The sequence below is a fragment of the Bolinopsis microptera genome, chromosome 3, assembly GCF_026151205.1.
Source record: "Bolinopsis microptera isolate Bmic1 chromosome 3, MBARI_Bmic_1.0, whole genome shotgun sequence".
Lineage (NCBI taxonomy): Eukaryota > Metazoa > Ctenophora > Tentaculata > Lobata > Bolinopsidae > Bolinopsis > Bolinopsis microptera.
The window spans coordinates 19,117,994-19,129,965 of record NC_087074.1 but is presented as its reverse complement, the minus strand read 5'-3'; the positions used below and the strand labels follow the sequence as shown (position 1 = coordinate 19,129,965).

General features: G+C 40.6%; 2 protein-coding genes across 14 annotated transcripts in view; one reads left to right on the top strand and one right to left on the bottom strand.

Annotated features, from left to right (window-relative positions):
* LOC134813504 (RIMS-binding protein 2-like) overlaps positions 1-11,972 on the bottom strand; it is a 32,782-nt gene that overhangs the window by 6,783 nt on the left and 14,027 nt on the right. For 7 of the 12 annotated variants that reach the window (XM_063821314.1, XM_063821310.1, XM_063821313.1 and 4 more), the window contains 9 exons: positions 7,674-7,760; positions 7,322-7,507; positions 6,808-7,184; positions 6,389-6,477; positions 3,757-3,962; positions 2,199-2,375; positions 1,887-2,006; positions 368-690; positions 19-189 (listed from right to left, as the gene is read on the bottom strand). In XM_063821314.1, the coding sequence (XP_063677384.1) occupies positions 81-189; positions 368-690; positions 1,887-2,006; positions 2,199-2,375; positions 3,757-3,962; positions 6,389-6,477; positions 6,808-7,184; positions 7,322-7,507; positions 7,674-7,760 (1,674 nt within the window). In that variant the 3' untranslated portion in view covers positions 19-80. Of the gene's footprint in view, positions 1-18; positions 190-367; positions 691-1,886; positions 2,007-2,198; positions 2,376-3,756; positions 3,963-6,388; positions 6,478-6,807; positions 7,185-7,321; positions 7,508-7,673; positions 7,761-7,944; positions 9,113-11,972 lie in introns of those variants that run through there. The other 5 variants (XM_063821315.1, XM_063821316.1, XM_063821312.1 and 2 more) reach the window with 2 other exon arrangements.
* Positions 4,091-11,972, top strand: part of LOC134813508 (coatomer subunit zeta-1-like) — an 81,442-nt gene continuing 73,560 nt past the window's right edge. For both annotated transcript variants that reach the window (XM_063821326.1, XM_063821325.1), the window contains exon 1: positions 4,091-4,096. The gene's annotated coding sequence lies outside the window, so the exon portion shown is untranslated. The remainder of the gene's footprint in view (positions 4,097-11,972) is intronic.

Sequence of the window (11,972 nt, the reverse complement as noted above, 5' to 3'; positions counted from 1 at the left end):
TAATTAATAATGACCCACCTGTTTCTCGACCTCCTTCTTCACTTGCATCATTGTTTCATCGTGCTTCTTCTGTAGTTTCTTCAGAGCGTTATCCTTCTGCCTGATTTCCTGGAGCATGTTGAGAGTTGCTTTGGAGTCCTCTGAGGTGGGGTTCTTGGACAGAGCCGTCTCCAGCTCCATATCTCGAGCCTGAAAGGAGGAGTTAATTGGTCATTTTCAATGTTTATTCATGATCATCGGTCTTAAACGATAGCAGCGAATTGTAGGTGGACTAAACGGGTTTTACACTGAATAGAGCATCAGAAGGTTTGTTATTTTGTATCGTTTTGATTCGTAAGGTAAGCGGTTGAGTTTCAGCATAACTTACAGCCATCCTAGCAGAAAGATCTTCCGTCTCAACCTCAAACCGTTCCTTCTCGACTGCAGCATCAGTTTCTCATCAGCTAACTTGGTGTTGTCCCGTTTGTGGGTCTCCACATCAGTCTCCAGGGATCTCACTAATTCCTCAAGCTGGTTATTACGAACTTTCAGGTTCCGTAACTGGTCCAACACCTCTTCAGTTGTGGTCTCAAAGTTCATTTGTTCCTCCCTCATGATCTCCTTGTCGTGTTTCAAGTTCTCAACAAGGGCCTCAAGTTGTCGAACTACCCCGGACTTGTCCATCACCTCCTCTGATGCTTCGTGTAGCTCCTGAACCACAGAGTTGGGCAATTAGTGGGCAATCTGCATTAGTTGTAGAATTAGTTATACATTACTATTAATTGATAATTAATTATGTAATCATGTAATAATTATGGGGATCATGTTTTTTTCTTCCATTTTTGTCCATTTTTGTCCATACGATTTTGTTCATCCTCAGAAAATAGGGTACCGCATGGACAAAAATGGACATAAATGGACAAAAATTGTAACTTTTGATTTGGATTGTCTCCAAAATTTGTAACAAACTGCCTGCAGAAATGGTTAGCGACCAATCACGATCAACGACCATGGCTCTTTTTAGTGTAAACTTTGGTAATTTTTTCAATCTCTAAATCCTCATTTAGGTACAGAAAATAGTTTGTATTTCTATAATGACTCTCAAAGAGAGAAACCTTTGATCAAAGGTAACTAGGTAAGTAACCTAAGTATTACCAAGATATGATTTCGAGACCAGCTACAGCTGCCTGTAATCTGTATTTTGTTCTGAGATTCGACCTGTATGTCCTGTAACAATCAGTAGGTCGTAGATCAGATTTTGAGACTTTTTCACTCAGTATTGGACCTATAGATCTAGATCTAGAAGGTATCGTTCACATATTACGTAATCAGCCGAGGGGAAGGGAGTTTCCAAATGATTACGCTAGTGTAATTTCGCCACAATAGCTATGTGTAAAACTAATTACGGAGGGGAAAGAGGGGGGGGGGGTTCAAAATTAGCCAAAAATTGATTACGTATTATATGTGAACGAAAATTCCCCTTTCGTCTAGGACTTTTTCCATATATTTTGAAATTTGTTGTCCATTTTTGTCCATTTTTGTCCACCTTGAAAATATAGGGTGCCACATGGACAAAAATGGACTTAAAACATGATCCCCTAATTATGCAATGTTAGATACAGAATTACCAGACATTCGAACTCTAAACATCGCAACAATGCGACTCATAAATAATGTTCTTATTCAGACACATAATTATATAATGTTATTCATAATTCGCAATCTACCCAAACTAAGCTTACGACAACATTGGCAGCAAATAATATTATAGTTATATTTTTACCCTACGTTTTAGGGTCTACACAAGGGCGTTCTTATTATTATTCCTTTTTCATAATTTTAATTTGCTATCAATAAGTTTTGAATGAAACCTAGTCTATGATAAAATTAGAGAATCATTTCCATACCTGATGAAGTTTCATGATTGTGAGCTGTTTCTCCCGGAGATCTCCAGTTAGCTGTTCAACATCCTTCTTGGCTTCTGACAGCTCCTTTTCAAGGTTACCGTTCATCTGTAATAGAGGTGGCTAAAGAGCGCATTAGTTTTTGTTTTTCAGTTTTATTAGCCTTAAAATTTGATACCACCAGATAGAGAGGTAACATGAATATAGGAATTACTAGCCGGACTAAATCAGTTTATCTCAGAATTCAACTGGCCCAGGAGTTTGTAGTTTCATTCAATTTACAGAACTAGAAATGCCCACAATCGTTAAACTTACGCCGTAGTCGCCTCCCTCTGCGTCACTTAAAGAATTGTTCTGATCCTGAAGATTTTTGATTTCGTCGTTCAGTTTCTCGATCTCAGCAATTGAGGTGTTCAGCTTCGAGTCCTTCACTTCCAGCTCGCTAAAGTACGAGCCAGCTTTCCGGTTTAGAGATGCAACCTCCTGCTTGTACTGAAAATAAGCCGATTTAGAGGAAGAAAAGTTTCATTTTTATTCAATAAAGCAGCTTAAAATGCTCAAAGTAAAACAATTTAACTGATTCGGATTACCGAATTACACTCTAATCTTGCGAAGTATATTCTTTAGGGGGGAAGCCAAGGGGTATTTTGGAGTACTTTGGGGTATTATGGGGGACTCTATTATGGGGGATTTCAAAAATCCACGAAGGCAATTCCTCAAAATACCCAAAAATACCTCAAAGTTACTAAAATACCCCCTGTGCCTTGACAATGTATTTGTAAGTTGTTTACAGATGCCATTCTATGGTGTTATATACTTATATAGGGAATGAGGCATAATTTCAAAGTCCTGAGACATTAGGTTGTATGGAATGCGTGATCTTCATTATTGGGACCTTCTTCGATCTCTGATGTCTCTACAGCGTCGCAGGGAGCGGTTTAATGTTTATTCTAATTCATATGTGGAAGATTCTCCATCACCATGGCCATACCAGCAACGGCATTAACGTGCAGTTATTCTGCAGGCCACGTTTTGGAAACCTTGAAGTCATTCCATCTGTCGTTGTTTTGAGTGTCCGATCCGAAACCAAATCCTGGGTTACACAAGACGTGGTAGCCTGTGAGCGTGTATAGTGTATACCGCTCCGCTATGATACAATAGTTTTAAAGGTAAATGCGATCGATTAAATCCACCAGGAAGCCACTAAAATGAGCGTTAAATATTCAGCGTGGTTGTTAGAACCGTATACGAGTCACCAAATTGTTCAAAATTATCTGGTGTTCTAGGCTAATCCAAGAACTCGTGAGGCCAGGAAATGTGTGAAACAAAAGGTTTGAAGGCAAGAAATATTTCTGACTGCCCTTTTAAGTTTTCTATCCTTCTAAGGGGATTAGCATAATAATGTCATAACCTCGCCTACCCTAGCTGCGAGATTACTCGCGTTGCATTATTGAAAACGTCAACTTGGAGCTGTTGCTTTGACAAAAACTAGCTTTCCTAGATGGTGAAACTTGCAAGCTTTTGGTCTATTTGCAAGCTTTTGGTCTATTAACTCTTTTAACAATTTCAACTAAAACATCCACTGAAAAATGGACTGAAACTGGTTTGTGTTTAAACATAAACTGTTGCCACAATGAATATTTAGAATAATTTTGGGGTATTATGGGGGATTTCTAAAATCCATTAAGGCATTCCCCATAATACCCCAAAATACCCGTTGGCTTCCCTCTCTTTACCTTAAGATATTTGGTTGGGGAGGCGGGTTATCGCTGTGAAGTACAGTACTACTCACGAAGTACTGTACACGATGTTTTCAACCCACGAGTCAGAGAGCAAGCTCAACTGACGGCTCCCAGATGATCCCCCTCTTTACCTGTTCGAGTTTCTCACTGAGCGACGCTATCTTGCCCATATCCTTCTCCCTAAGCTGATGAAGAGCCTCCAACTGTTCCTCGAACTGCTCGAGCAGCTTGTCGTTAGCGTGGACACCTCCTAGAGTGAGCGAGGTGTCCTGAGGGGCTGCTGACTCCTTTATTTCTGGTTCTTGGAACATGAACTGACCTCCACCCATGTCGAAATCTGCAAATAGAGCCGTAAGAGGTTGTAAAGGATGGAATTTAACGTTTCTCGAAACTGGTTTGAGGAATATGAGTTTGAGTTCATCAGATAAATTATTAAATTCGACCTTATCGCCCTCCTTAAAATAATTTGAAGTTTTGGGACCTTTCCACAGTCATCACAGACTGATATAAAGGAACAGAGAACTAGTCATCCTACTAGAAACACATGGTCTCTACCGGTACATCAATAGTTTCTACCTTGTATTTGTGAGGTCAGACCCCTCCAATTATAAGACCCCTGACTGACCTGACCTCACGAATCTCCGAAATTATCCAATTATTCAATATTCTCGGTGACGTATATTGCAATTAAAGGTTGCAACAATGCAATTATTAGTGATTGGTTCCTTTGAATACCACACCGCGCCGGTCAGCCGGTGCTACAAACATCTATATTTTCTTGGCTGTCCGACATATTTTGTTACACGTACTCGTTGAATGGAAAAGTAATTTGGCGGAGCTGAGGGGCGGAGAAGTAAGACATAATATTAGCATAAACATTCCAATGCGAAATAGGGCAATCTTTTATTCAGTTTATGCATTGGTCTCATTGGTCCCTTATGTAGTTTCTACAATATCTACTTTTATTGCTGTTAATTTCGGCTTCATCATTCAAATTTTAAGTCCTATTGTTGCTAGATATAATACAACCCATTTGCTATATAACTCATTACATACTCATACTGTAAAAGAAGTATCTTTTGATCGACTCAGGTTATTCAGAGCAAATTGAACTGTTACAGTGTTACAAGAAGTCATGTTGTCGTTGTTGCTCAATAACTATTATACTTTAGAAAATGTAACTTTTGATGGACTCGAGATATTCAGAACAAATTTACCGTTTCATGTTGTGTTGCTGTTGTTCTCAATAAATTTTATATACTATGTACTATTTCAAACTGTCATGGGATTTAATGAGGTCCCCGCCCTTATTTTTTTGAAATAACTTTTTTTCTAGCGATGATCTCCAACCAGACCTCTCATTCCACAAACTAATGGAAAATGATGCTGAGCGATTCATCTGGGCTGCGTGGCTCATTCTTATGTTCCTAGTCTCTCTATTTGGGGATTCTATCATTCTAGTTGCTTCTATAAAGTACAAAGCCTTCAAACTGCACAAAGTTATAGTGATATTTATTCAGCACATTGCGGTCTGTGATCTTCTCTTGTCATTTGTGAGTATTTTGACTCAATACGTTTCTCTAATTGCGAACCGCTGGGTCTTTGGATCATTTATTTGTTACGTAGAAGTCTACCTCGGCTTCTTATGTAACACAGCAAGTGTGTTTCTAATCTGCGGAATGACTGTAAGCAAGGTACTGACGTTAAAGTTCCCTCTCAAAGCAACTTCTTGGTCAGAAAAACAGGGTCACATGATCTGCGCAGGAATTTGGATCTTATCATGCTGCGTTCCGGGCACATTCCTTATCGTGGATAAGGACGATATACTGTTTCTTAAGAGCAGGTATACTTGCATCTACCACGCTACCTCCTCTACCTGGAAGTGGCTGAGACCGGTACTTTCCTTCTTATTTGTGGCGGCTCCAATCATTACAGTCGTAGCAACATCCCTTATACTACTGAAGCATCTACTGTACGCGAGACAAGTATCAAGCCGATCGAGTGGCAATGTCCGTTGGCAAGGTATCGCAACTGTAGTTCTTACAGCCACAGTTTATTGTGTCTCCTTTATACCCAGGGCAGTGAGTATTATGACTAAGGGTCGTATAGTGAACGGCTGGTATGAGATATACGCTCCGAGGGTCGGGGAGACGTTTATGTATTTCAACGTTGCGGCTAATTTCTTTGTTTATATTCTCACAGTGCCCAGTTTTCAAAAGTTTCTTAAAACAAGAATTCAACTGATGAAATCCTGTGTTATCATGAACTCAGGTAAGTGAAACAATTAGACAGATTTATTATATCATTATAATTGTTGGGTTGATTTCACATGATATTGATGCTTACGTGTATTTGATTCATATCATGGATAACAAATTTATTTCTCAGGAAGATCTTGTGGAAAAGTAACGGACGTAACAACTAGAGAACACCAGGGGACCAGCAACAAACAGCAAACATCCGAAATACACCTGAACCCAGGTCTTGATGGAAATATTTGACTACGAAACAAACTGATCATGGTCTCAACTCATACCAGTGCTATATTATTAAAAATTAGCCAACAATTTGCAGTCTTGACATTTTAAGAATAATATGTATTAGTATGAAGACATTAAGTCGAGATACCGACTCAAATGCGTCAAGTGATAACTTTGTATATTCAAGTAATTGTTATTCAATTCATGATGAACAAATTTATACTTTTAAATCAAATTAACCATCCAAACCTCCTAAAAACTAAATGAAGGCTGAAAAACTTACTGTTTTCGTACATATCGTCTTCTTCCTCATCGTAGATCTCAACCTGAATCTCCTGGTCTTTATGTGTTGTCGTCAGGGTTTGCTGTTCCCTGGAAAATAGCACCTGTTAACCGACCAATTATCCAATTATAGGACCAATTAATTACCGACCAATTATCCAATTAACGATCACCAGTGAGGAATGTTGAGTTGGACGCTTGCCAACATATTATAAGAAGCAACACTATTCAAGTTGATTATCCCAGCAGTATAAAAATACCACTAATGTTGTTATACTTAGTCAGTACATAGTCTGGTAGGCGCCAGCACACGGTAGGTTATGGAAAGTCACGTTCGTTATTTTTTATTCTTGACCGAACAAGAAATACATGCACCAAGTAAACAGGAGACATACTAAACTAGGGTCAATTGAAACATACGTGCTGGTGTATTTAGATCTGTCTATCGTCACAACATTCCCGTTCGGTACCACTTTCTCAACTGGTACCACTTTTTCAACCGGTACCACCGGTACCACTTTCTTAGTACCAGGCGAATCCTTCCTTTTCCCAACGGGTTTCTTTTTTGGTAGCTTCTTCCCCTTGCCACTCTCCTCATCATCTTCACCATCCTCAGTTAGTTTCATCATCATGAGGGGCGAAGGTGAGCGACTGTGAGTGATCTTCCTAGCAGCTCGCGGTGATCTCGGGATCTGACGTTTACCAGGAGGAGCTAGGCTGAAGGGTGATGGGATTTTGGACTTCTTGTCGTCGTTGTCGTCTGAATCTTTGTCTTGGGATTCGTTTAGGATGACCTCCTGAGATTAAAGACATTATTAAAATAAACGGTTTAATTAAATATTAATCTGCAGACTTCATCCAATCACACTTAAAGAAACCTGAAATAAATTCCATCGTTACGAAAGTCCATCTAAAACACTTTCTCAGACCGCACCTTCTCAGTAATATTCTTCAGCAGTTCCTTATGTTGCTGCCTCAGAGCGGAGATCTCATTGTCTATCTTCTCATCCCCCGTTTGTTGCCGGGTCTTCTCCAACAGAGCTATCTTCCGTTCCAGAACATTCCGCTCCTTGTTGGCTAGCTTCAGGTAGCTTTCTAGATCCTTCGGTGAGGGTTTACCCTGGGAGAATTATAATTTATTTAACAGTGTTAGAGGGAAAGGAATGAAGCCAAATTGACAAGAAGGGAATCGGGAACCAGACGAAAAAAGGAGGATCCGTTTATGATATTTCACGGAAATTTTCTGCACCTTAGATTTTTTTGCCACGTTAAAAAGCTAGACTTACATCTTTGTCCTTAGCATTGAGTTTCTTGTCAGCAGCTTCTATCTTCTCCTTGCTAGTTACTTTATTCAAGTTCTTCTTCCTCTCAGCCTGAAACGAGTATTAATAAATATTATTAAAATTAATTAAGTAAATATTGTATATCGTGATGTAAATAATATGTAAACATTTTAAATAATGAATCATTTGGAAAAATAAGTAAACCACAAGAAAACAGGACAAACAGACTTGCACACATCGAACTGAATAACAGAGGATCACAAACTAAACATACATCTCCTTTTTTGAGTTTGACAGATTTGTCCACCCTTCGTCTTTTAACAGGATGAGGAGGAGAGGGTCGAATACCAATCATTCCATCAACCGAGTAAGAACACTGGATCACATCTATATCAAACACATGGGTGATAGATTGGACACCATTCATGGTAAGAGTTTATAGCAACAACATATGGGTGGAAACAAACTGCAAAACCTTTTGAAGCAACACGGCACAAGAGAAAAACTTTCAATATGCATATTAATAAGATTAAAAGAGCAACAACTGATTTCATACCAAACAAGCTAATAAACTGAGATAACAGAATATCACATACCGTAGCATACACACATCACACTATTACTACACCGTCTAACCTAGACCAGCAACAGAATGATTATATATTCCTTTTAAAGGAGTGTGTCACGGTTAACCAATAACCATGATCACCTCCCAATCGTGGCAAGCTGCAGTGATATAATGGACGACCAATGGGTTACATGGTATTTGTTCATGTCTGCTGAATTAAGCTGTGCAGAATTATAGGTATGATGTAAGGGAGATAACTTATCGATATCTTTGTGGCCATCTGCAACCTGCAACCTGCAACCTGCAACCTGTACAGCTACTTGAAGTGAATACCACACACAACGTGTCCGGAGCAGGTATGCAGTAACAACGGGAGGTTCGAGATGTTGTACAATATAGCTCGGCCACCCTGTAGGACCTTAACCGTAAGATCTTTAATGGCATGTCTTTGAGGTCAAGCACAACTTCGGACGCAGCAAATTGCAGAAAGTGCACAGCAATGAGTAATTCAGGTGTTGCAACATATCTGCAGGGAACGGTGGGGAGGCAGTGATATTGTGTACAAGGAGCAACCAACTTACTGCGGTTATTAAAGATAAACACGGACCTCCAGACGAGGTGAGAACATTTGTTTGTGATGAAGTAATGCCCGGCAATGCAGTTCCTATGTTGCACAATAAAGTAAACAAAACCACGGTAAGAGTGTTCTTGGTGGAGAAAATCACAGAATAGTGTCACTGTACGTTTTAAAAGAAGGCTATTAAAAATAAAAAGCCAGCGTGTCTACTTGACATGAAACCATTGAGCAAAACTCTCCGGGTCTAGGACAGCAATATTTAGAGTATTTAAAGGTAAAACTTCCCAAATTATACGCAACTGAGCAGAACAAGTGGGTGGCTTTTAAAAGGGTGACTATCACTCGAACTAGAGAATATGAGACAAGAGATTATTTACTGATAAGAGATCATGCAGGGGTGATCATGTTATCAGAACGGCAGACAATCGGTAAAAATGAGACATGATATCGAAGTAGAACCATGTGTTTCCCGCCACACGTAATATTGGTCCCTAGTGTATCGAGTTTCAACAGCCAATCAGACATCAGAACTTGGGTCACGTGACTGTCACAAACCATTCACAGATACCGTGTTCAGTTACATGGTGTTGGCGGGAGCAGTAACTTGAACCGTACAGTAGAAAGAGGAAGTAGGTTCACAACATGTGGTTTTTGATGAAAGTTGTGCCAGATTTTTGGGGCAGCCGGGTCTCAAGTGACATGTACATATTTGTCACGATAACCATTATTTCCGCGATAATATCAGGATAATATATCAGGCGGACCAGCATGAAACTGGATATGGGAATATTGTTAGGAGTAGCGATTACCGCAGGAGCACCTGTAAATTGTACGGATATAACTAGAAACAAACACTCTTCCGAGCATTGTACCATGAAGCTTGCCCCTGGGGACTGGAGAGAGAGTCTGCACCTGGGGACTGGAGAGAGAGACCAGCTCTTTTTTAGTGTGACAGTGTTAGATTAACCAGATGGTTGGCAAGTTAGTAAAAACGTGTCACGTGTCTAACAACAAAACAGAATGTTCCCGGTTAAAAAGTGAGAGGCTATCAATTCCCCTAACAACAACTAAAACAATGATTATCAACGCGATACCAAAGGGTGCTAAACGAAAATCGTTGGCAAATATCCACAAAATTCACAAAGTGCAGGAATATCCATGAATACAGAACCAAGATTCCAGAGTGCAAGTAACATGACCCAGGATGAGCAACCTTACTAAAGCACCCCCTACGAACACCCCGGTAACACGACTCTTGTCCGACAGCGACATCTGTCCGAAAGCGACATCTGTCCGAATCAGGGTACCAGAAAAAAACGACATCTGTCCGAAATTGTGACCTGATTTCAATACGACACATTTCCAATTAGAGACATGATCTAAACTGTTACTTGCTAAATTGTATACGTAACATGTCCAATTTGAGATATGATCTGAGCCATAGTTTACTATCACAGTTTATTTTAATTTGATGTCGATAAATTGGACAATAGTTTCAATGTTATTTAAATGTTATAAATTAATTCAATATATTACAATATCACAGAATAAAATCTGAAGCATAGTCAAATTTCCGATAGCTTTAAGGAAATCCATAGGGTTGCTGTAGTTGTCGTAATCATCTACAATTCTCTGAAGTTGTCGATCATAACGGATCCATTTGGGTGCACGTGGCTCAGGTAGTTCCCGCCCGTCTCTTTTGGTTTTCTTCACGTCTGTATAAAGGGCTTGTTCTGCTTTAAGGCAATCAAGGAACTTCCAAATTGTGGGCTTCGAGCAGGACAGCATTGAATAGAATCCGTGATGCCAACCCTGCTCGTAGTCCATGAGGATGGATTGTGGTTGGTAGCCCCCAGAAGCCCAGGTGTCTATCTCCTCGAACAGGTTGCGGTAGAGGGTCGTCGTAGAGGCCATGGACTGTGAAGAGCTGATGGAAGAGATTAGGTGCGGATTTGAAGGTACGTCGACTACCCAATGCTCCGCGTCCACCATATGATCTGCGTTCTTAGGAGTCCCCCAAAGGAAAGATCGACGAGTCCGTTCGTCCCATCCAGAGTCCCAGAGCATCATTGGTTCGTTGTCGGTAGAGAGGATGTAGTTTGCAGGAATGGAGAGCGTTTCCAGATCTCTCGGGTTAGAAGGGTGTCTGTTAGCTGCTTTTCTGCTTCTCTTTACCATTCTGTTGAGGGATGACAGCTGGCAGCCAAGCTTTGCTCTAGATTCGTAACCCAATCCACCGACTGCTTCAGATACGAGGTATTTCGTCGGTTGATCTCCACCAGAAGCCTTTCTTTTCAAGTTCTGTTTGCTGACGTGGACGGTCGTTTCAGCATGGTGGACAGGGTGAGTGTGGTCAGGAGTAGGAGTGATCAGTTGTCTGTCCACGGTACGGATGCGGGCTCTGCAACCCTTTCGGAATTCCGAACATTTCCAGTAGGAGGTGTCGTTACTTCGCTTGTCGAAGACGTATCTGAAGCCATTTAGGATAGGGTTCTCCGAGCCTTGTTTGCGTCCAGGGATAAACTGAAAATTGGTTGCCATTGTGGATTGCGATAAGTGATCTCCATACTGCTGTCCTATATGTACTCATGTCCTGTGATGTGATCGACAGCTTGTTAGGGTACGGCTAGCACGATCCTGTTCTCAACTAGTCAATCACGTATCGATGGATCAGATCTTAAGGGATCACATCAGCTTTAGAAAGTCACGAGATTACCTGTGAGCTTGTGAAATGCGAATGTGAACCGAAATTACAATATGATCCAAAATTCGGACAGATGTCGCCAAAAACGACTCCTGTCCGACAGCGACATCTGTCCGAAATCCCTAATTCAGCTTTCGGACAGATGTCGCTGTCGGACAGATGTCGCCCAATCGAACACCCCTCTCCTTCCATAACCGTTAAATCACGGACTAAGATCGTATCACCATTAGGGAGGTGCTTCACCGTCTCCTCCATTGTTCACTAAAGCTAATCAGACACGAAATTTGAGAACGATTTGTGCGACTGGACACTTTGTCGGAAGCTGCTAAATGTTATTGGTAAATGAAGTTAGGTAGGTGGCAGGTCTTATTTAATGATCCGTTAAAAGCCATGATCAAATCAGGAGTTAAAACGACTGATAGAGTAGACACGATCTAATGAATTGGTGTTACT